General features: G+C 48.7%; 2 protein-coding genes across 6 annotated transcripts in view; one reads left to right on the top strand and one right to left on the bottom strand.

The window, feature by feature from the left end:
* The window catches only part of CACNA1D (calcium channel, voltage-dependent, L type, alpha 1D subunit), a 327099-nt gene extending 321517 nt beyond the window's left edge, over positions 1-5582 (top strand). For all 4 annotated transcript variants that reach the window (XM_011947282.1, XM_011947281.1, XM_011947284.1 and 1 more), the window contains 3 exons: positions 510-631; positions 1847-2167; positions 2974-5582. In XM_011947282.1, coding sequence (XP_011802672.1) covers positions 510-631; positions 1847-2167; positions 2974-3267 — 737 coding nt within the window. In that variant the 3' untranslated portion in view covers positions 3268-5582. The remainder of the gene's footprint in view (positions 1-509; positions 632-1846; positions 2168-2973) is intronic.
* A 2585-nt stretch (positions 5583-8167) lies between these two features.
* CHDH (choline dehydrogenase) overlaps positions 8168-24392 on the bottom strand; it is a 34492-nt gene continuing 18267 nt past the window's right edge. The window contains exons 3-10 of one of the 2 annotated variants that reach the window (XM_011947280.1): positions 21927-21932; positions 15400-16157; positions 14592-14743; positions 13763-13892; positions 12280-12414; positions 11348-11490; positions 10750-10852; positions 8662-10006 (exon numbers count right to left, since the gene is read on the bottom strand). In XM_011947280.1, the coding sequence (XP_011802670.1) occupies positions 9588-10006; positions 10750-10852; positions 11348-11490; positions 12280-12414; positions 13763-13892; positions 14592-14743; positions 15400-16102 (1785 nt within the window). In that variant the 5' untranslated portion in view covers positions 16103-16157; positions 21927-21932 and the 3' untranslated portion in view covers positions 8662-9587. Of the gene's footprint in view, positions 10007-10749; positions 10853-11347; positions 11491-12279; positions 12415-13762; positions 13893-14591; positions 14744-15399; positions 16162-21926; positions 21933-24392 lie in introns of both variants that reach the window. The other variant, XM_011947279.1, reaches the window with a different exon arrangement.

Below are 24392 nucleotides of genomic sequence, written 5' to 3'. Positions count from 1 at the left end.
ACAACAACAACAAAAATTTGCTCATTAAGCTGATCAGTGCAGTTAGTCCCTCCCTTTAAAACAGGTGTAAACACAGGAGCCCCAGCAAGATATGTCAGCCCCTGGGGACAGTTAGGGTATCTGAAAGGTGACAGTGGGAAGTGTCGTGGGGTTCTGGCAGGACTTGGGTTCTTGCACTGAAGTCCTGTGTGCTCCCCATAGTATGCAGGGCCAGGGCTTCTGACTCGGATCAGTTGCCCTAGGGGCTGCCTTCGCTCCTCCTCCTGAGAACAGGCGAACATTTAAAGGTAGTAAGTTCGTACTTTTAAAAACATCCCTCATTGGGGCTTCTGCCTTCATCCTCTCCTCCTTAAAAGTTTGGAGACCTCACTACCTAATCTTTCTCTCGGACAAACCAGTTGCTTCTTCCTGGGCTCCTTGCTGAGCGTCCGGGACCACCCTGACTCTGAGAGACAGTGTCCCGGCAGAGAACCTGCTTCACAGTTGCATGATGCCCTTTGCTTTCCCAGCCCACCGCAGATCCTCCTTCAACTTCGAGTGCCTGCGCCGGCAGAGCAGCCAGGAGGAGGTCCCTTCGTCTCCCACCTTCCCCCACCGCACGGCCCTGCCTCTGCATCTGATGCAGCAACAGGTGAGCAGCCCACCTGGTCTTTCCCCCATGCCCAGGGGCACCCCACGTAGGACCCACCATCAGGTCACTCCCTTCTCTTTGGCCTTAAGCATCAGGAGGGAAGGAGAGAATCTTCACCTACAGTCTGGTTAATCTTTGTAACAATCCTGCCAAATGATTGTGGCCATGAGCCCCATTCTGCCCAGGCTCACACAAGCAAGCGACCGCTGGCATTGGAATCCGAGGAGCCAGCTGCCAACTCTGGCCTCTCTGCCCAGGTGCCTCCCTGCGACCCCCACCACCTCTTCCTGGCATTGAATACAGAGCCTGATGTGATCTGAGCTCAGGGAGTGGGGGCCACTTGGCTGACTCTGAACAGTCGGTGCAGCCCTTCATTTTCTCTAAGAAGTGCTTCCTTCGTTAAGTGTATGGGTCCCTCCATGGGCAGGGCCGTGTGGGCACTATGCGGGCTTCACCTCTCCTGCCTACCAAGGGAGCAGTCTGGGGAGAACAATTTGCCCACATTGAGGGCGGCTGCACAGGCAAGAGGGTGGGGCCAGAGCCCACTCACCAGGGCTTTCCCTCGAGGATAAGAATATGGCGCTTTTTCTTTCTGAAAATATGACATCAGAGATGCCATTCATTCGTGCACGGTGGGGTGGTGGGCATGGACCTGTGCTGTTTACAGACTGGGTTCCCCGTCCCTCTCTGCAGAGTGAACCCTAAGGTGCATCTGCCATGGTGGGATTGTAAGGCCGGGGCTTGTACCCAGTGCTTTAGCACATGCCAAATGCCAGCTCTAGGATGCATTATTCCAGAGCAAAGAGAACCAGCTATGTTCTCCTCTAAGTGCGAGGAAGTGGTGGTTTCCCCTGAATGTACTTCGGTATTTAAATCCAGCATGAACTGGGTGGTGTGTTCACACCCACAGCTTGTTGGGCTTCCCTGATTCTTCTTCATTCTGAAGCAATTTCATGAATTAGCAACTGATAACTCCTTGGGAAAAGCCATAGGAAATGCATTATAGATTCAGGGTAAAAGAAAGCACAGTCTGCTAGAAAACCAAGTCGTCACCGCCCATTCATTCAGTGTACTTCAGTGTACCCATGTCTTTTCCAAGTCTTTGCCTGGACTGCCCCTGGAGAGCGCAGTGCCCGTGCTTGGTCTGTGTGCAGGAGGTTTGAGGCCTGGACCTCTGAGAACCTCTGGTCTCCCAACGCTCCTCTCTCTCCTCAGATCATGGCAGTTGCTGGCCTAGATTCAAGTAAAGCCCAGAAGTACTCACCGAGTCACTCGACCCGGTCATGGGCCACCCCTCCGGCAACCCCTCCCTACCGGGACTGGACACCGTGCTACACCCCCCTGATCCAAGTGGAGCAGTCAGAGGCCCTGGACCAGATGAACGGCAGCCTGCCGTCCCTGCACCGCAGTTCCTGGTACACAGACGAGCCCGACATCTCCTACCGGACTTTCACACCAGCCAGCCTGACCGTCCCCAGCAGCTTCCGGAACAAAAACAGCGACAAGCAGAGGAGCGCGGACAGCTTGGTGGAGGCAGTGAGTATGGCTCTTGGCCATGGTGGGCAGGAAGCACCAGGAGCAGCAGAGGTGCAACTGCAATAGCAGGAAGGGCAACAGCAGGAAGGGCAGTGGTGGGAGGGCGGCAAGGCTGTGAGCCAGGCTGCCTCAGTCGGACACTTCTGAGCAGCAGGAATGTACCTGAAGCATGAGTTAAAAACTGGTCACCACCACTGGGTGCGATGGATCATGCCTGTAATCTCAGCACTTTGGGAGGCCGAGGTGGGTGGATCACCTGAGGTCAGGAGTTCAAGACCAGCCTGGCAAACTTGGTGAAACCCCATCTCCACTAAAAATACAAAAATTACCCTGACATGGTGGTGTATGCCCGTAATCCCAGCTACTTGGGAGGCTGCAGCAGGAGAATCGCTTGAACCTGGGAAGTGGAGGCTGCAGTGAGCCGAGATCACACCACTGCACTCCAACCTGGGCGACAGAGGGAGACTCCATCTCAAAAAAAAAAACCACAAAAAAACTGGCCACCACTATTGATTCTCATAAATGAGCTGTGCTGGCATTATGGGTGCTGTTCCAGCATATGTTTCTAGTTTATACTAAATGTCTTTCCCCAGTGGGTTTCACTCTCATTGGACCATGTGTAGTTTTTTAGCTCCGGGACATTTTCAAAGCCATTTACATTAGTTATTATGTATGAGGTCTAGAAAACATGATTGAGCTGCATCCCCAAAGCACACGGTGCAGTTAGCACTGGAGTTTTCTGTTATCCCCCTGCCCTGCAAAGCCTTAGAACACCCCCATGCCATCCATCCCTCTTTCCTGTACAGGTCCTGATATCTGAAGGCTTGGGACGCTATGCAAGGGACCCAAAATTTGTGTCAGCAACAAAACATGAAATCGCCGATGCCTGTGACCTCACCATCGACGAGATGGAGAGTGCAGCCAGCACCCTGCTTAACGGGAACGTGTGTCCCCGAGCCAACGGGGATGTGGGCCCCCTCTCACACAGGCAGGACTATGAGCTACAGGACTTTGGTCCTGGCTACAGCGACGAAGAGCCAGACCCTGGGAGGGATGAGGAGGACCTGGCAGATGAAATGATATGCATCACCACCTTGTAGCCCCCAGCGAGGGGCAGACTGGCTCTGGCCTCAGGTGGGGCACAGGAGGGCCAGGGGAAAAGTGCCTCATAGTTAGGAAAGTTTAGGCACTAGTTGGGAGTAATATTCAATTAGACTTTTGTATAAGAGATGTCATGCCTCAAGAAAGCCATAAACCTGGTAGGAACAGGTCCCAAGTGGTTGAGCCTGGCAGAGCACCATGAGCTCGGCCCCAGCTGCAGGAAACAGCAGGCCCCGCCCTCTCCCAGAGGATGGGTGAGGCGGCCAGACCCGCCCTGCCCCATTGTCCGGATGGGCACTACTGTGGAGTCCGCATCTCCCATGTACCAGGGCACCAGGCCCACCCACCTGAAGGCACAGCGGCAGGGTGCAGGGCAAAGTGAAAGGTGATGACGGTCATCACACCTGTGTCATTACCTCAGCCATCGGTCTAGCATATCAGTCACTGGGCCCAACATACCCATTTTTAAACCCTTTCCCCCAAGTACACTGCATCCTGGTTCCTGTCTAGTTGTTCTGAAATACAGTGCATCAGAACCCAGCTACCAGCGATCATTGTGAGGGCAATGGGACCTTACAAATAAGGTTTTCTGTGATGTGACTCCAGTTTACACAAGAGAATCTCACTCCGATGGTCGGTTTCTGACTGTCACGCTAAAGGGCAACTGTAAACTGGAATAATAATGCACTCGCAACCAGGTCAACTTAGATACACTAGTTTGTTTAAAATTATAGATTTACTGTACATGACTTGTAATATACTATAATTTGTATTTGTAAAGAGATGGTCTATATTTTGTAATTACTGTACCATATTTGAACTGCAGCAATATCCATGGGTCCTAATAATTGTAGTTCCCCACTGAAATCTAGAAATTACTGGTATTTTTACTCGGGCTATCCAGAAGTAGAAGAAATAGAGCCAATTCTCATTTATTCCATGAAAATCCTCTGGGGGTAAAATTTTAAGTTTGAAAGAACTTGACACTACAGAAATTTTTCTAAAATATTTTGAGTCACTATAAACCTGTCTTTCCACAAGATATATCAGATGACTATTTGCAGTCTTTTCTTTGGGCAAGAGTTACATGGTTTTGATACTGTACCTTTGGATCCACCATGGGTTGCAACTGTCTTTGGTTTTGACTTGAACCACCCTCTGGTAAGTGAATTACAGAGCAGGTCCAGCTGGCTGTTCTGCCCCTTGGTTATCTATAGTTATGTATTTCTCTGCTGCCCACCCAGGGCATTTTTTGCATCACTGGTGCAGAAATGCGTAAGTGGATGAGGTACAGCTGCTCTTGTCCTCTGGGGACTGGTGGTGCTGCTTAAGAAATAAGGGGTGCTGGGGTGGGGGTGACAGAGGAAAAACATGGTGATCTATAGGATTGCAATGTCGGGGTCTGTACAAATTGTATTGTTGCCTTTTACAAAACTGCTGTACTGTGTGTTCTCTTTGAGGGCTTTTATATGCAACTGAATGAGGGCTGAAGTTTTCATTAGAATGCACTCACACTCTGACTGTACGTCCTGATGAAAACCCACTTTTGGATAATTAGAACCGTCAAGGCTTCCTTTTCTGACAACAGAATTATGCCGACTGTCAAGTTACCTTGGCAGGGATTCCCTGCAATCAAAAAGATAGGTAGTAATTTTGGTCCAAGATTTTTAATAGTATATACACAACCTGTTAATGGAATTTTTTTTTTTTTTTTTTTTGTAAATAACACCACTTTGTTATGAAGACCTTACAAACCTCTTCTTAAGACATTCTTACTCTGATCCAGGCAAAAACACTTCAAGGTTTGTAAATGACTCTTTCCTGACATAAATCCTTTTTTATTAAAATACAAAATGTTCTTCAGAATAAAACTGTGTAATAATTTTGTTATATTTGGGAGCTTTCCTTGCACAGAGCTGGCATTTGCCAGTGAGAGCCTCCGACGGGGCAGGTACTGTGCCAGGGCAGCTCTGAAATTACGGATATTGTCTCTTATCTTCCTGGTTCCTTCAGTGCCAATGGTAACCTAATACCAGCTGCAGGGAGCACCATTTCTCCTAAAGGGCTACACCACTGTCAACATTATCTTGGACTCTGTGTCTCTCTCCGTTGGGTCTTGGTCTTCCTGTGTGGCTTCACATCAGGCCAAAATCGCCAGACCAGGCCGCTAAGTGTCTGGTAGAGGCGATGATCTTTTCCAAAGTCAGTACTTACAAACTGGCGTTTTTACAGGCTGCACCACTTCCTAATACCTGTCTGCTTTAAGCCTGGTTCAACCTCTCATCGAATATTAAATTTTTCTTTGTAAGAAAAATTTGAAGTTGTAGAGCATGGTTTTTTGTTTTCCTTTGTCTTAGGAAAGTTTTAAGATGAAATGTTTTTCCTTTTTGGTTCCCTCCCCACCTGAAAAATACACATTTTGTGTCCACAGGAATATTACATTTAGTTTCTTTAATCTTATGTTTTTCATAATCTCTCAACATGTAAATGGCAGCTATGATTTCACTGTCAACTGGCAGCGAGAACCTCACTAAGAACCATCTCTGCTCAGCCTATGGACTCCGATATCCACCCAGACAGCTGGATCTCACTTCACCAGGTGGCACTTTCCAGCTCTATCCTAAGAAGTTTCAGAATTAGGCAAAGGCCAGGCATGGTGGGCTATGAGGGTCACGTTACCTCTCGGTGCAGGCTCACCTGTGTGAGATGGGACCCAAGCACCACTTGCTTTACTGCTGACCCTGCTATGAAAAAACTGGAGCAGTTTCACCTTGTGTACATATCAGCATCGTGTCTTTGCCAATTGCATTTCCTATGAAAGTTTTTACTGTTATGATGGGTAGCTGGCTGGTTTATAAAAACAGCTGACATCACGCACAGAGCCCCGACTCCCTGACTAGCCCACCCCAAATCAAAAACCGACTCCAGGGATGTTTTGTTGAAAAGGTTATTTCTCTAAAACAGTATTTCTTCTCCTCTCCTGGGGACTAGGAGGGCAGGAGAGAATGAGCAGGAGGCCTGGGCTCTGGTTCCAACATCAGGAGTGACAGAGTGGTCTCAGGGATGTCCTGTGAGGATAGCCTGGGCCACTATAACAGGGCCAGTAGAGATGGTATTTTATCTTTTAAAAAATCTGTATTAGATCTGATGTTAAGTTGGCTTATCAGCAGAAGCATGAAACCACTTCTGAGTGGTGGGACCCGGTTGGCTGGAGAAGAATCTGGTTTTTGTTGTTTTTTTGAGACAGTCTCACTCTGTCACCCAGGGTGGAGTGCAGTGGTGCAATCTCGGCTCACTGCAGCCTCCACCACTCAGGTTCAAGAGATTCTCCTGTATCAGCCTCCCAAGTAGCTGGGACTACAGGCATGTATCACCATGCCCAACTAATTTTTATATTTTTAGTAGAGACTGGGTTTCACCATGTTGGCGAGGCTGGTCTCGAACTCCTGGCCTCAAGTAATCCACCCGCCTCAGCCTCCCAAAGTGCTGGGATTACAGGCATGAGCCACCATGCCCAGCCAAGAAGAATCTATTTGAATTCATGGAGATGATGTCTGCAACCTTCGCTACGAGCAGAAAAGACTAGATGTTTGGGTGCCTACAACTCCTGCTTCAGGAACTCACCATCTCCAGTTGGGCTGGCAGATGCTCTTGGCTCCCACGCAGCCCACCCCGTCCCCTATTCCATCAGGAACTGCCTTCTACTAGTGCAGCGGCTTCAACACAGGCTTCTGCAATAGGCCAGGGCTCTTAAGAGCACTGGGCACATGCACAGCATTCTGTTGTGCGCTTGTGAACCGTTTTTGCAAAGCACGTTTCTCTGTTTTTAGGTACTGCAAGCTTTTTGCCAAGGGGCCCGATTCCCTATGAGACTGAAGATGGGCGGGGGGGTACCCTCTGTGCACCCCACTGTGTAGCGCGTGCCTTTCTCCCCCATGCTGGCTTCCTCAGCTGACAGCCTCTCCTCCTGCGGTGAAAGGCTCCCTTCATGGCAGGGTAACTCTCAGGTTCTGGACATACGACACCATCTTTTCTTTTGAATCTCATTCCTGTTATGGCCAAATGGTGCGACTGTGTAGAACATGGCTAAGTATCTGAGAGTGAGAGAAGGGCCTGGGTGCAATCAAGTAGCACCCCCAATGGACCCCCCTTACCACATGATGTTTTGCTTATTTTAAAATACAGCCACCAGACTGAACCCACCGTGGTCTCAGAGGCTGACACACCCATGGGACACAGAGATGGTAGAACTAAGTGACCGTCACCCTGCCATATCCATGCCTGTTCCAGAGAAGAAGCGTCAGCAGAGTCATGGTTGGCCCAGGACCCTCCCCTGCCCCTGAATCCACACCCGCTCCAGCAGGAGAGCTGCATGAGGCCCTCCCAGCCGTGGGGCTGGCACCTGAACTCCTGTGCCTGCACTCCTGCAGGCAGCCCCGAGACCCAGGTGACTGATGGCCATGGACTGCTGCTGTGGGGCAGGTGGGGACCCTCCGTAGGAGAAATAAGTCTCTTGGCCAGTTTAGAATTTTCTTTCTTGACCCTCTCGGAACAAAAATTTAAAAAAAAAAAAAAAATACAGGTAAGCTTAAACAAGAGCTGCTTAAGATTCTTGAGAGGTGTGATGGGTGTCTTCCTTCTGCCTTTCTAGGTCTTCTCACAACTAAGTTGTGGCCGTCAGACTCCCTACAGTCTGCATGCCCCCTCAGTCCTCTCAGATCCCAGCAAAGCCTGGAATCCCCCCGTTTTCTCCCGTCCTTATTCTGAGCCTAGTGCAGATGCAGGTTTCCACGTAACAACGCTTTTCTTCCCAGCCCTTGACGGTAGATGTGGATGTCTGGAAAAATCCAAGTGCATTTTATTTTCATTACCTTGTCAGAACAGTCTGGAGAAGGCATCTCAGTTCAAATGTAAGTGACTGGATCATTTTATTGAATGGTAAGAAATTTAAAGGGCAAAGAGCTGTCGTAAATGCTACTTGTATTTTTTTTCCTCCAAAACTCCAATCTGGAATTGATTTTTCTTTCACACAGGGGCATTTCTACAGGAACAGGGTGCATGGCTGTGCTTAACTGCGTTTTCCATCCTAGTCTGTTCCTGTGGACGTCTAGAGAATAAGAATTAACCATCCTTGTCCTCTGCTGGGATGGTTCAGGCTGCCAAGTCATTTCCCAAGCCCATTATGAGAGAGTCCTTTCTCGGGCTAGCTGCTTCAGTAGGAAACAGTGATCTGGTATGTGGGGTTTGCTCTGGGTTTCTGCATTTCTTGGTAAAAGGAAAACCTCTTAAACTGCTAAGTCATAAAAGCTTTGGTAGTGAAGTCAAGTGGTATTCCCTCCAGACTCCTCTCCCGTTGAATAAGGTCCAAGAAAAACTCAGGTGTTTTGTTTTTTGTTTTTTTTGGAGACAGGATCTCACTCTGTCACCCAGGCTGGAGTGCAGTGGTGCAATCAGGGTTTACAGGAGCCTCGACTTCCTGGACTCAAGCCATCCTCCCGCCTCAGCCTCCTGAGTAGCTGGGACTACAGGTATACACCACCATGATGAGCTAACTGTTTTCCAGAGACAAGGTCTCACTATGTTGCCCAGGCTGGTCTTAAACTCCTGAGCTCAAGTGATCTTCCCAAAGTGCTGGGATTACAGGTGTGAGCCATTGCACCTGGCCCCAGTTTAATAATAACCAGAGCCACAACCCTCTCAGAGTGACCCAGCCAAGCCCCAGTTACCTGCCTTACTCTGAGAGTGAAATTAGGAAGCAAGAAAGGAAAAGCCAGTTTTTCTACCAGCAGGCAACTTTCCCCTCTGAACAGGGACACTGGAAACTTATGTGCCAGCTGAGGCTGAACTAACTACTGTGTGACTCACTGCCTCAGCTAAAGCTTGCAGCTCGAGGAGGAGGATGCCCCTTCCTTGGCGAACCCTCCAAGGGTCTGGCAGGCACCCAGCCTCTGTGCATGGCCTGGGAAGGAACCACTGCCCTGGGTTAGAGAATGCCAATGTGAACACAAGACAAAGGATGCGGCAGGAGTTAACCATCCTCCCCTTCTGTCCCTCCAGGAGGCAGGGAGAAGCATCTTAGCCTGAATGCTGGCCTTCCCCAAATGGCCCACAGGGAAAGGCTGGGGGAAAGGGAGCTTGATTCACTGCCCAGTACTTGTCTCATTTCCCAAGAATTTATCCAATTCTCAGTCACGGAGTAGGGTACCACCTGGGTCCCAGTGTGCTAGAGAGTTTCAGGAAGGTGCCTGGGAGCAAGGGCTGTGCTGGCCCTCTTGGCTCATCAGGGGGTTTCCCTGGTCATCCTCCAGCAGCAACTGTCTTAGCGCTGGGTGGCCAGCGTCCTGGGCTTGTAGACAGGGACATCTTTGTCCCAGAGTACAGGCCGCCCCTTGATAATGTCAGCTGCCTTCTCTGCGATCATGATTGTGGGGGCGTTCAGGTTGCCACTGACCACGCTAGGCATGATGGAGGCATCGATAACCCTGAGGTTTTCCACCCCGAGGACCCTTGTCTGCGGATCCACCACGGCAGTGGGATCGGAGGGCTGGCCCATCTTACAGGTGCACGAGGGGTGGTAGGCGCTGTCGGCTTTTGCCCGCACAAAGGCATCTATCTCTTTATCTGACTGAACGTGGCTTCCTGGCTGGAGCTCTTTCCCTCGGAACGGAGCCAGGGCTTCCTGTGCAAAAATTTCTCTGGTGAGCTTCACACACAGACGGAAATCCTCAATATCAGTTTCTGTCGAGGAAAAGAAACAGGTGAAGACCCCTCCTTTTGCCCGTGCTGGCCTCACTGGAAGATTCGCAGCATGGAGAGGCTCTGTAAGCTGTCTGAGGGGATAGTGTTTGGGGACAAAGTTCAGGGCCATGGGGGACTGAGCCAGCAGGCTGCTTGTCCCCTGTCCATAGCTGGTTAGACTGTGCCGTGTAGCTCAAAGGTAGCATCCTACATGGACACAGCCTGCCCAGAGGCTCAGGTTTCAATAAGGGGTCGGACTTATCGCTAGGGCAGGGATAAGTACACACACCCTGCCCCTGCCACAGTGTGGCTGTGAGCACGCTGCAGCCATCGCTGGGCAAAACCCACCCAGTGGGTAGTGCTTGTTTTTGCTGCATGCAAGGAGGCAGGCCCAGGAATGAAATTTGCGTTTAGAGGCTGCTCAGAGTGACAGCAGGAAAAATGCTCTACCTATAGACCTGGCACCTGCACGGCACAGTCTCCCTGCACATTGCAGCAGATTGTTCTGAAAGCTGCAAATCTCCCCTACTGTCTAAACCCCAGGACTTCATTTCTTTCATGTGTCCCGGGACACTACGGGGCTGCCTACGCGAGTTTACAGCCTAAAGTGATGGGGCAAGGGATGACAGAGGGTCACTTGTGTCTTGGAAAGTGTAGTCCAAGGGTATGATTCAGGGATAAACGGGAACCCCACAAAGGCAATCGTTTGTTCAAGCCCAGGAAGACACAGGTGGGTGAATTACCTGTTGATAAGTAGTTGGGCTGGATCACAGGGTGGTCCTGGGGATTGGCACTTCTCAGTTTGAGCCAGCCCACACTTGTGCCCCGCATGGGCCCCACATGTACCTAGAAGAACACAGAGGAAGGAGTGATGGTCCCTCCATAGACATCCACAGTGAACTGCATCAACCCTGGTTTGCCTGCAGGGTGGGCCTCTGCTTCCAGAATCAGTGGGGAGCAGATGCATGTTAGCATTTGTCTGCATGCTTTACCCACCTCCATGAGTGATTCCAAACCACCTCAGTGAATCACTCTTTCATCCTGGCCTCATATTCCATGACTCCAAGCTTTCAGAGGTGGTGACCCCAGGGCCAAGACAGCACCCCCCAGTCTGTCCCACTTCTGGTGCTCGGTACCTAGTCTGCATGGAACAGTCATACCCTTGGCACACACCACATAGACTGACACGCTGGGCAGCTGGAAGGCAGGGGACAGGCCGCTGTGTCCCCCACTCTGCAGCCATATGGCACCAGGGAGAATGCTGCCTTGGAAGATGGGAGCATCTTCCTTGCTGGTGGGAAGGAAACATCCTGAGAAGCTGAGGCTCCTCCAGCTGCTCACCTGGTAAGCCTCCTGCTGAGTGGGGACCCGCCCGTGGTCAATCACTTGGGATGGCAGGAAATGGAACTGGATGTCCGGGTGGGGGACCCCAGGCTGGCTGCGGATGAACCCACCTGTTTCCAGATGGGCAGTGGCTCCCTTCCCTGAGAAGCAGAAGAGGATGAGGCAGAAGAGCCAGTCAGGGTGTGACAGGTGGGCCGGCTGCTCCTGGTTTCCCTCCTTTCTCCTGGCTGTTGCTCTTCCTTTTCCTGGACTCCATTCTAGTTCCTGGACCCAAGTCCTGTCCATATCTGTTCACCTCCCACAGGGGGCTCACCCAGCACCACACCATGAAATGTCAGCTATTTGCCAAAAGGATGGCATCCGCTCCGTTCTCTACCTAGGCCAGTTCTGCCATTGCCCACACCACCTGCCTTACCGGCTCTTCCCACCACCTAGCACAGCACACGGCACATATTAGGTGTGTGAGAAATACAGGCTGAGTGGATGAGCAGGATTTCAAACTACCAGGCGCAGCTAGAAATCACATGGAAAAGGCTGCAAAATGAATGCTGATTCTGCAGTCTAGCCCCAAAGTCTCCTCTCTCCACCTTTTCTCCTGGCTCCTTGGACCTTGTCTGCTGTCCAGCACAAGGCCATCCCTGCCCATCTGTAAGGAAGAGCAGCCCCTAAGCCCTGAGGAGTCTCACCTCCAGCAGGCCCTGGGCAAAGTTCCTTGGCATGTGCTATTGCTTCTGGTCCTAGTTTCAACCTGGCAGGTTGAAACTGTGCGTCCCCATTTTGAAGATGAAAAACTGAGGATCAGGGCTAAGGTAAATAGCATAGTTCAGCATCAAACCCAGCACCCAGTGGCCAGAACCCTTGTTCAGCTCCTCAGGAAGGAGGTCTCAATGCTCACAGTCTCCTCCCAGGTTACTGATGAGCGTGCTCACCTGTGAATTTCCAGAGCCACTCCAGACCAATGCAGACCTTCTGCAGGGGCTTCTGTGCTGAATGAAGGGTGATAGGGCGGGTGCATGCCTGCTGAATGTAGATCTCCAGGTGATCTTGCAGGTTCTGGCCAACCCCTGATACGGGAAGGAGTGGTTAAGAAAATGGCTACCAGCCGGGCACGGTGGCTCAAGCCTGTAATCCTAGCACTCTGGGAGGCCGAGACGGGCGGATCATGAGGTCAGGAGATCCAGACCATCCTGGCTAACACTGTGAAACCCCGTCTCTACTAAAAAATACAAAAAAAAAAAAAACTAGCCGGGCGAGGTGGCGGGCGCCTGTAGTCCCAGCTACTCCGGAGGCTGAGGCAGGAGAATGGCGTAAACCCGGGAGGCGGAGCTAGCTTGCAGTGAGCTGAGATCCGGCCACTGCACTCCAGCCCGGGTGACAGAGCGAGACTCCGTTTCAAAAAAAAAAGAAAAGAAAATGGCTACCAAGGGGGCTCAGCTGCTTCTCAATATCCACCTGGTTTTGAAAAATTCTTTCCTATTCACTTATCTTCTGGACCAGCTCCTGCTCAGTCCCCTGGTCTCAGCTTAAAGACTGCCTCCAAGAGACACCACTCTTACACTCCTGGCCAAGTCTGGCCTGCCTCAGATGCTGCCAAGGCCACGTGTCCTTGTCACTCACTCTCAGGACAGCCTCTGGGTGCCCCTTGTCAGCCCTGCTCAGCAGCCCCCTATGTGAGGGCAGGGCCTACGCCTTCAGCAGGCACTGCTTGGTGAGTGGTCGCTGGATGGTGATGGCCAGAGGGGCAGACAGCAGCCTCACCCTCACCACAGCATGGAAGCAGCCCTGTCGTGCTACGCAGCCCTTGCATGAATTCATCCAAGCCTACTGGGACACTGGGCAGGTCACCGTCATGAAGCAGCACTTCCCCGGGCCCCTCATGATGAAGCCTAAATGCACAAAGGCCCAGCTCTCCCGGAGTGGGGTTATCAAGGAGGGCAAGAGAGACCGCCCGGCCCTCAAGAGCATCAGAGACAGTTTATAAAATAAAGTTTACGTCTTAACATGAAGAGCAGGCTCTGGAGCACGGAGCTGACCTCATTCATGCTCAGGGCAGCCAGCGAGTCCTGTGGATGGAAGGATGAGACCTGGACCCCTCTTGCCATTGAGTTGCCCTGGTGACACGCCCATGCCCGACCCAATGGGGCTTCATGGGCAGATACTCGCTGCTGCAGGGTGCCCTTCTCCAAGTGAAAGAGGGCGGCCACGGGAGGGAGAAGGAAAACAATGCAAGAATCGGGCCCCAGGGCTGACAGTGTCCAGTGAGGCCTGGGAAACCTTCAGGCTCACGGGGATGATGTGACAATTCCAAGAATCACAGACTGCCACCACCTCCCCACTCCATGCTAATAAGATACACTAAGCCATTTGTTGAGCAGAAACAGCCTCTGGGAAGCAGTAAAGAAGGGGGCTCACCAGGTAGGTGGCACACCACAGGGATGCCCAGTTTCTTGAGGTCATCAGCATTCCCGATGCCAGAGAGCATGAGCAGCTGTGGAGAGTTGATGGCACCTCCACTCAGAATCACCTCCTTGCTGGCGTAAGCCTGGAAGAGATCCGGCCAGGTCACTCCCTGAAAAGCCAGCTGTTCCCCTGACTCACAGACCAGCGCCCTTGCTCTAGCCAGCACCATGAGAACATGGCCTTGGGATGTGGAATCCATGTGGCACACCCGACAGGCCCCAGAGCCAAGGAGAGGAAGCTCAGAGTCACTATTTGAAAGCAACCAGCAGGTAACTACAGCTAGACAGTAGCGATGGCCTTAGAAACAGGAGGGGAGGGCTTACATGAGATAAATGAAAGCAGGCATTCAAGCGAGTGGTTAAAGAGAGCAAGCAGTGAACCAGATCTACACGTGAAGCTGCAAAACGATCCGACCCCCTGCCCACACCACAGAAATACAGAGTACAATCACATTTATGGGTTCTAAAACCTCTAGTGTAAACCTATAGCTTTCCGTGAGGTCAGTGCCCTGAAATGGTGTGGAAGGTACTGGGGGACAGCTCTGAATTAGGCATGGCACACGGGCACTGACACCACAGGCCCTTTCTAGGTGGCAGGACTGGGGGCTTCCTCACCTCCACCAGCCCACTGCCCTCAGCTACTCGCCCCTCCCCCACGCCAATCACAGGGATGAGCACGTGGGGCTGGAGGTGTGAGGGCGTGACTCCTGCCCACTCTGAGCTGGACCACCAGGGTCACTGCCCACCCCCTTCTGCCAGGACCCCAGCTGCAGTCCACTCACCCTGTGGCTCTGGCCATTCTTGACATATTCCACACCCACTGCACGGGTGCCCTCAAATAGCACCCTGCTCACAAGTGTCTGGGCCTCGGCCTTGAGGTTGGTGCGGCTCAGTGCTGGGTGCAGGTAGGCACAGGCTGCACTCCACCGTTTGCCTGCAGGATGGAGTGAGGTGGTCAGGCACGGCTCTGCCCTCCCCTGGCACCTGGGCAGGAGGAAGGAGCTGGAGAAAGTGGATACGCCCAGCTCTGACTGCAAGTCCCACCTTCAAAGTAAAGCTGAGACGTAAAGACCCTGCCCTACTGAGTCCACATCAGCCTGGGGTCCCCTGGACGCAGATGGAGAAGTACCCTTCACCCTCAAACGGGGACACAGAGACCAGGAGCACGGCCGGAGGGGTGAGAGCCTTCAAGAGGCAGGCAGGAGCTCCGGGTCAGCCCTGGCTTGCCACTGTCCTATTGTGAGTAAGGCCTTTCACTATGCTGTGCCTCGGTTTCCCCATATGCAAGTCCCTAGAGGCTCTCTGTCCAGAGAGCTGATTCTCTGTTATCCACACCCCACACCCACGCGGGCCAGAGGCGCAGAGAACTCCTAGGGTCACCATCCTGGGTCACTCTCAAGACTCTGGGTTGTACTCTAGGGGGGGTATACTAAGCCAGATCTCTTCCCGCTCATGCCAGCCTCAGTCTGCCCATGCCTCCTGACCATGCTGGAGCCAGGAGCCCGGAGCCATGGGCTGAGATGGGTTGGGCTGGGGTAGGGGGTAGTGCTTTTAAAGAAAAGGCAGGCGGATGGGAAGGGAGGCCACTACCTTCATGGATGGTCATGTCCATCCAGCCGAAGCCCTCCTGCTGGAAGCCATTCATGTCCTCGGTGAGCGGGTAGCCGGCCTGCTGTGCGGCCTCCAGGAATGCGTAGTGCAACGGGTGATTGGTCTTGCCCCGGGACACCCGCAGTGGGCCATCGGCGCCCCGGTACCGGCTGGCGCCCAGCTCGTGGCCCTGCGCCTTGCGGAAGTAGGGCAGGCAGTGTGCGTAGTCCCAGCCACCGGCGCCCTGGCGCTGCCAGCGCTCGTAGTCCTCGGCGTGCCCACGAACGTAGACCATGGCGTTGAGGGATGAGGAGCCGCCCCAGACGCGGCCTCGTGGCCAGTACAGCACGCGGCCGTCCAGGCCCTGCTGCGCCTCTGTGTGGTAGCACCAGTTGTACCTGTTGTCACACAGGTTGGCCACCAGGGCCGCGGGCATGTGGATCTTCCACAAGAGCCGCTTGCTCCCCGCGCGGACGTCCTTGGGCCCGGCCTCTAGCAGCAGCACGCGCTCGGCAGGGTCCTCTGTGAGCCTCCCGGCCAGCACGCAGCCCGCCGAGCCCGCGCCCACCACCACGTAGCTGTACTCGTCCCGGCTCTCGGAGCCCGTGCTGGCCAGGGCCCGGGCACCCAGGGGTTGCTGCTGCCCCAGGGCTCCCCGTGCCAGGGCTCCAGGCCGGCCCAGGCCTCGCAGGAGACACCACATGCTTCTATCTAGCCCAAGTCCTCAGGTCCACGGAGGGGAATGAGATGACTCACTTCTCCCTGAAACAGGAAAAGGGGCTTTAAAAATCTTAACTCCGCACGCACCTACGGCAAAGTTCCAGGGTATGCTCACCAACGGCCTGCCGGGGCAGGGTGCAGCAGGCCCAGCCCGAGGTGGCTGCTCAAAGGAACTAGGAGGAGGAAGTGAGGGGAACACAGAAATTTCAGAACTGTTTTGTATGCACCAGGATGGACAGGCACAGGGCAGGGGGTGGGGCAGCAGAAAGGCCCCCCCACCAACTGAGGGGTAAAATGCTTCCCTGTGCCCTGTGTATGAACCTGGAGACTGGGCTGGAGTTCGCCTGCTGGCAGGCAGGGGAGCGAAGGGCTTTCCAAGGAAGAGAAAAAACAGAGTACTTGTACTCATCCCTTCAAGACAGCGGGCTCAGCCCCTACCATGTGCTAGGCACTGTTCCCTGCCCCACCCAGTTCTTGTAGCAATATACAGAAAGACATCTGCTTTCAAAACAGATGGTTTAGGGCCTGGGAGAAGGACAAGACTTAAATAACTGAAGGAAGATCAGCATGAGAGGCACAAGACTGTAGAGCTCAAAGCCTTTGACCCAAGGGGCCATGGAGTGCACTAGAGGGGTTTTTAAGCAGGGTCAGGATTAGAGCTACACTCTTCAAAGATCACTCTGTAGAATGCTAGCATTTAACAAAAATGGCAATAGCTTTGAAAGGGCCCTTTCCTAACAATGTTCAAATCAATCCCAGCATAGTGCACAGAGGTAGGAAAAAAAAAAACCTCCATGAAAACCTCCACTGAAAAGAACACCTGACAATACCCCACCCATGAGGCTCAGACCAACAAGGCCTGCCCAAGACTGAGTCTGAAACAAAAAGAAACCCTGATAAATCTCACGACCCCTTCCACAAGCCCTGCATCAAGTAACAGCAGCCTACCACTGGAGTGCAGAGGCTTATTTTCCTCCTCCTCCCCACTGTTGCACAGGCATAAGAGACAGAGGTGGCGGGGCTTCCTGAATGGTATGTCTGAGGCTGCTGGAACACTGAGAATAACTCTTCAGCGCTCCAGACCCCACACCACTCCCCACCAGACTGACAACACTCCACACTAACAACCCAACAGAATGAAAGACAGGTCCTTTGCTAGGCATACTGTTTACCTCAGTCTCCACTATCCCGTTACACACAAGGTCTAGCATTCAATAAAAAATTAGGATACATCCCAAAAAGCAAGGCAAATAAATGACTCCTTATCAAGAGATAAAGTAGTCAACAGAAACAGACCAAGGAGTAATGTACCCAGATGTTAGAACCCATCAAACAAGGGCTTTAATCAAGGTGAACATTATAAAAGATATAATTGAAAAGGTGGACAACATATTGAACAGATAGGAAATTTCAGACAAGCATTGAAAACTGTAGAAAAAAACATAAATGCAAGAAAAAACACAATGTTAGAGATGAACAATTTTTAGTTGAATATAGCACAGAAAAGAATCTGGAAATATAAAGAGGGGAAGAGAGAAAAAACAACTCTGGAACAATATCAAACTAAAGTATGGATAACTGGAGTCTGAGAGGGAAATAGTGGGGAAGGAGGGCCAGGGGAAAGAAGAACAGAGAACAAGGAAGGAGAAATATTTGAAGAGATAATTGCTGAGACTTTCCCAAAAGTAGTGCAAGACAAAACACCATGGATTCAAGAAGATTAGAGCATCCCAAGCAGGATTAGTACAAACAAAAGCACATCTAAATACATCATAGTTAAGCTGCTGAAACTTCGAAATAAAGAGAAAATCATCAACATAGCCAGACAAAAAACATATGCAGAGGAATAAATATAACAATGACAGCAAAATTCTCAGAAAACATGCAATCCAGAAGATAATGGAGTGACAACTTTAAATACTAAAAGGAAAAAAAAAAAAACTCTAGACCTAGTTTACTGAAATTGAAAAGTTATCTATACCCAGGAATACATCTTTAAAAATAAAGTAGATGATAATTTAGATGAAATGGACTAATTCCTTGAAAGATACAAGCTGCCAAAACTCACAGAAGAAGACACTACAAATAAGCCAATATCTATTAAAGAAATTGAATCAACAATTGATAACCTTCCAAAACAGCACCAAGCTTGACTAAGCTTCACTGGTGATTTGTATCACCAAGCTTCACTGGTGATTTCTATCAACCATTTAAGGAAGAAATTATACCAGTACTGTATAGTCTCTTCTAGAAGATAGAAACAGAGGGATCACTTTCTGACTTATTCTGTGAGGCCAGCATCACCCTCATAACAAAACCAGACAAAGACATTACAATAAAAAAAACTACAGACCAATATCTTTCATGAACATAGATAAAAACACTCAACAAAAATATTAGAAAATTGAATCAAAGTATGTATAGAAAGAATTACATACCACAACCAAGTGGGCTTTATCTCAGGTATGCAAGACTGGTTCAACATTCAAAAATAATCAACAGGCTGAAAAAGAAAACTCACATGATCATATTAACAGATGCAGAAAAAGCATTTGACAAAATTTAACATCCATTAATAATAGAAACTCTCAGTAAACCAAGAGTAGAAGGAAACTTCCTCAACTTGGTAAAGAATATCTACAAAAACCCTACAACTAACATCATACCTGATGGTAAAAAAACTCAAAGCTTTCCCACTAACCAGGAATGAGGCAAGGATGTCCTTTTGAACCACTCCTTTTTGGTATTTTACTGGAAATCCTATCTAATGCCATAATACAAGAAAAGGAAATAAAAGGTACACAGATTGGGAAGGAAGAAATGAAACTGTCTTTGCTAATGATATGATTGCTTATGTAGAAAATCTAAAAGAATCAACAAAAATTCCTGGAACTAATAAGCAATTATAGCAAGGTTTCAGGATACAAGGTTAATATATAAAAGCCAATGGCTTTCCTACATACCAACAACAAATAAGTGAAATTTGAAATTAAAAACACAATACCATTTAAATTAGCACCCTAGCCTGAGCACAGTGGATCATATATCCCCAACACTTCGGGAGGCTAAGGTGAGAGGATCACTTGAGGCCAGGAGTTTGAGACCAGCCCGAGCAACATAGCAAGACCCCATCTGATATGGTTTGGATTTGTCTCCCTGCCCAAGTCTCTTGTCAAATTGTAATCACCAATGTTGGAGGAGATGACTGGATTATAGGGGCAGACTTCCCTCTTGCAGTTCTCATGATAGTGAATTCTGACGAGATCTGGTTGTTTACAAGTGTGTGGCACCTCCCCTTCCTCTCTCTCTTCCTACTGCTACAGCCACCTAAGACATGCCTGCTTCCCCTTCGCCTTCTGCCATGATTGTAAGTTTCCTGAGGCCTCCCCAGCCATGTTTCCTGTAAAGTCTGTGGAACCATGAGCCAATTAAATCTCTTTTCTTATAAATTACCTAGACTCAGGTAGTTCCTTATAGCAATGAGAGAACAGACTAAATATCCAATTTCTACAAAAATAAATAACTAATAAAAAATAAATTAATTGGGTGTGGTGGTGCACACCTGTAGTCCTAGCTTGAGGCTGCAGAGAGCTATGATTGAGCCACTGCACTCCAGCCCTCCAGCTTGGACTACTGCACCTCCACCTAAGTGACAGCAAGACCCTGTCCCTAAATAAATATAAGCATCGCAAAGAAATACTTAGGTATAAATCTAACAAAATATGTACAAGATCTATATGAGGAAAACTATGAAACCCTGATGAAATTTAAAAACTAAATAAATGGGGAGATATTTCATGTTTGCAAACTGGAAGGCTCAATATTGTCAAGATGTCAGTTCTTCTCAACTTCATCTACAAATTCAATGCAGTCCCAGTCAAAACCACAGCAAGTTATTTTGTACATATTAACAAACTGGTTCAAAATATATATGGAGAGGCAAAAGACCCAGAATGGCCAACACAATACTGAAAGTGAAAAAGCAAAGTTGGAGGACTGACACTACTCAACTTCAAGATTTACTATAAAGTTCCAGTAATCAAAACAGTGTCATATTGGTGAATAGATCAATGGAACAGAACAGAGGGCCCAGAAATAGACCCATATAAATATAGCCAACTGATCTTTGACAAATCAGCAAAGGCAGTACAATAGAGCAAGAAAGTCTTCTCAACGAAGGGAGCTGGAATAACTAGACATACACACACACACACACAAAGTAAATATAGACAAAGACCTTACACCCTGCACAAAAATTAACTCAAAATGGATCACAGACCTAAATGTAAAATATAAAACTATAAAATTCCTTGAAGATAGTAAAGGAGAAATAACATCTAGATGACCTTGGGTTTGATGATGACTTCTTGTATTATAACACCAAAGGCACAGCCCAGGAAAGAATTGATAAGCTAGACTTCAATCAAATGTGAGTTTTCTACTTTGCTAAAGACACTATCAAGAGAATTAAAAGACAAGTCACAGACTAGAAGTAAATCTTTGCAAAAGATATATCTTATAAAGGACTACTATGTAAATACACAAATAAATATATGCTTAAAACTCAATAACAGATAATCTGATTAAAGTATGGCCCAAAGACCTTAACAGGTACCCCACTAAAGAGGAGAGACAGATGGCAAAGATGCATATGAGAAGATCCTCCATATCATATGTCATCAGGAAAATGCAAATTAAAACAACAGTGAGACACTACTACACACATATTAGAATGGTCAAAATCCAGACACTGACAACATCAAATGCTGACAAGGACGTGAAGCAACAGGAACTTTCATTCATGGCTGGTGGGAATGCTAAATGGTACAGCCGCTTTGGAAGACAGTTTGGTGATTTCTTGTAAAAATCAACACACTCTTACCACATGATCTAGCAATTGTGCTCCTTGGTATTTACCCAAAGGAAGTGAACACTATGTCCAAACGAAAAGCAGGAAATAAATATTTACAGCAGTTTTATTCATAACTGCCCAAAGCTGGAAACAACCAAGATATCCTTCAGTAGGTGAATAGATAAATAAACTGGTACATCCAGACAATGGAATATCATTTAGTGCTAAAAAGAAATGAGCCAGGAAGAATGAAAAAAACAAGGAGGAAACTTAGATGCATATTACTAAGTAAAAGAAGCCAATCAGAAAAGGCTACAAACCGTATGAGTTCAACGACATTACATCCTGAAAAAGGCAAAACTATGGAGACAGTAAAACGATCAGTGGTGGCCAGGAGTTTGGACAGTGATAAACAGGCAGACCAAAGAGGATTTTGAGAGCGGGAAACTACTCTGTTTTCTGTACAGTGGTGAATACAGGTCATTATATATTTTTCCACACCTACAGAATGTGCAACACCAAGAGTGAACCCTAATGTAAACTATGGGCTTTAGGTGATAATGATGTGCCAATATAGGTTTATCATTTGTAATAAATGTACCACTTTAGTGGGAGGATGTTAATGGGAGGATTATGCATGTGTGGGGGCAAAGGTTATACAGGAAAGCTCTTCACCTTCTTCTCAATTTTGCTGTGAGCCTAAAACTGCCTTTTTAAAAAAGTATTTTAAAACTATAATAGACCCTGACTCCATTTTTGATGTTTCACTACTGACAGCTTTCAAGCTCCATCCCTCCCTCTTCCCCTCTTGCCCCACACCTGGGCAAGTGAATAAAAAAGCCCTGGCACTCCTGCCCGGAGTATCAATGGGGAGGTTCAAGTCATGCAAATCCAATTCATGTGTGGAATGCTCACCTTGACTCCACTCCCTAACTATACTAAAAACCAGGAACACTCGCCCCTTCCTTCACAGCCTAGCCATTGCAGACCAGCCATTATGTGAGCAGTAAACCCTATCATAGCCACTTGGTAATGTGTGTGATGTCATTAGTCTCAACATTCAAACCAACTTTGGGTAGTGGGGGGTTGATCCCATCCTCCATGGGTAACCACAAGACAAAACAATACCACTTACAAGAGCATCAGGAAACATGACATACTTAGTAATAAACTTAAAATACATGCAGGACCTATACACTGAAAACTACAAAACATTGACAGAAGTTAAAGATGACCTAAATAAACAACATGAATAGGAAGACCCAATATTGTTCCGATGTCAATTTTCCCCAAATTGATTTATAGATTCGATGCAATGCCAATCTTAGCCGGCTTTTTTTTTTTGGTGGAAATGGAAATGCTGATTTCAAAATGTATATGGAAATACAAAGGACATAGAAAAAGTTATAGTTCAGTTGGTCCTACAAAGAAACCCCAGACAGCAGTGAAAATGAAGAAAACATAGCACCTTACATCAACATGGATGAATCCTAAAAATATATTCAGCACACAAAAAGAAAATTATAGGAGGTTGTGGCCTAAATGAGATTATAGATATCTATCTTCACATAAATTTGTATATATGTGAAGTTTTAAAACATGAAATTCATATATGCACCAAATATCAGGGCCCCAAAATATACGTAGCAAACAATGACAGATTTGAAGGGAGAAATAAACAGTCCTACGATCATAACTGGAGACTTCAATACTCCAATTTCAGTAATGGACAGAAGCCAGACAGAAGATCAGTAAGGAAATAGAGGATTTGAATAACACTATAAACCAGCTGGAGACCTAACAGATATATACAAAACATTCACTACAACAAGAGAATACACACTTTTTCCAAGTGCACATGGAACATTCTGCAGAAGAGACCATATGTTAGGCAACAAAACAAGTCTTAATACTTAAGATGTATTATCTTAAAAGACTGAAATCAGGGAGGAGAAGAGCAAGATGGCAAATTTCTCTTTTCTCCATCGATCATCCCCCTCGTCCCCCACCCCACAGGAACACCAACTTTGACAACTATCTGCACCAAGGGAGCAATTTCATAGCAACCAAAAATCAGGCACCAGCTGGCCACAGTGGAGGAGAGCACCAAGAGGGCTCTTGGTTCCCTGATTCCAGGCCTTGGCTCTTAGGTGGCCTTTCCGGATGAACCCTGGACCACAGGGGAGCCCACTGCCCTGAAGGGTGAGTCTCAGGCCTGGCAGCATTCACCACAAGCTGACTGAAGAGCCCTTGGGCCTTAAGTGAATGTGGGTGGTATCCTGGCAGCCCTCCCTGTGGGCCTGTGGTGGTCGCTATGGTGTGAGGACCCTCTGCCTGTGGAAAGGAAAGGGAAAAGTGGGAAGGACTGTGTCACATGGTATGAGTGCCAGCTCAGCTGCAGTAGAATAGAACATGAGGTAGCTTTCTAAGGTTTTTGACTCCAGTAGCTGGCTCCTGGACAGCATCTCTAGACCTGCCCGGGGCCTGGGAAAACTTGCTGCCCCAAAGGGAAGGCCACAAGCCTGGCTGGCTTCACTGCTGGCTGACTGTAGAGCCCTGAGGCCTTGTGTGAATACAGACGGTAGCCATGTAGTGGTTTCAGCAGGCCTTGGGCAAGACCCAGTCCTGTACTGATTTTAGGTCTGACCCAGCACAGTCCCAGTGGTGGTGGCCACAGGGGTGCTTGTGTCACCCTACCTGTAGATAAGTTGTATTTCATCAAAATTAAACAATTTACTGCATCAAAGGACACTCTCAAGAATGAAATGACAATCCATAGGAGAAAATATTTGCACACCATATATCTGATGAGATTAATATCTAGAATATGTTTAAAACTATAACTCAACAACAAACAACCCAAATAGAAAATGGCCAAAGGACTTGAATAGACATTCTCTAAGAAAGAAACACAAATGGCCAATAAACACATGAAAAGATGCTCAGCATCACTAATCATTATGAAAATATAAATCAAAATCACAGTGAATTACCACCTCACACCCATCAGGATGGCTATTATTAATAAAGGTTGCAGTGAGCCGAGATGGCGCCACTGCACTCCAGCCTGGCAACAGAGCTGGACTCCATCGAAGGAAAGGAAAGGGAAAGGGAAGGGAAAGGGAAAGAGAAGGGAAAGGGAAAGGGAAGGGAAAGGGAAGCAAAGAAGAAGTGAAGGGGAAGCGAAGGAGAAGGGAAAGGGAAGAGGAAGGGAAAGGGAAGAGGAAGGGAAAGGGAAGAGGAAGGGAAGGGAAAGGAAGAGAAAGGAAGGAAAGGGAAAGGAAGGGAAGGGAAAGGAAGGGAAGGAAAAGGAAGGGAAAGGAAAGGAAAGAAAGGGAAAGGGAAAGAAAGGTAAAGAAAGGGAAAGGGAAAGGAAAGGAAGAAAAGAAAGGAAGGAAGGAAGGAAAAGAAAAAGAAAGAG

This window comes from Colobus angolensis, unplaced genomic scaffold (genome assembly GCF_000951035.1).
Source record: "Colobus angolensis palliatus isolate OR3802 unplaced genomic scaffold, Cang.pa_1.0 Scaffold26, whole genome shotgun sequence".
In the NCBI taxonomy this organism is placed as follows: Eukaryota; Metazoa; Chordata; class Mammalia; order Primates; family Cercopithecidae; genus Colobus; species Colobus angolensis.
This window is presented reverse-complemented; position numbering and strand designations above follow the sequence as displayed.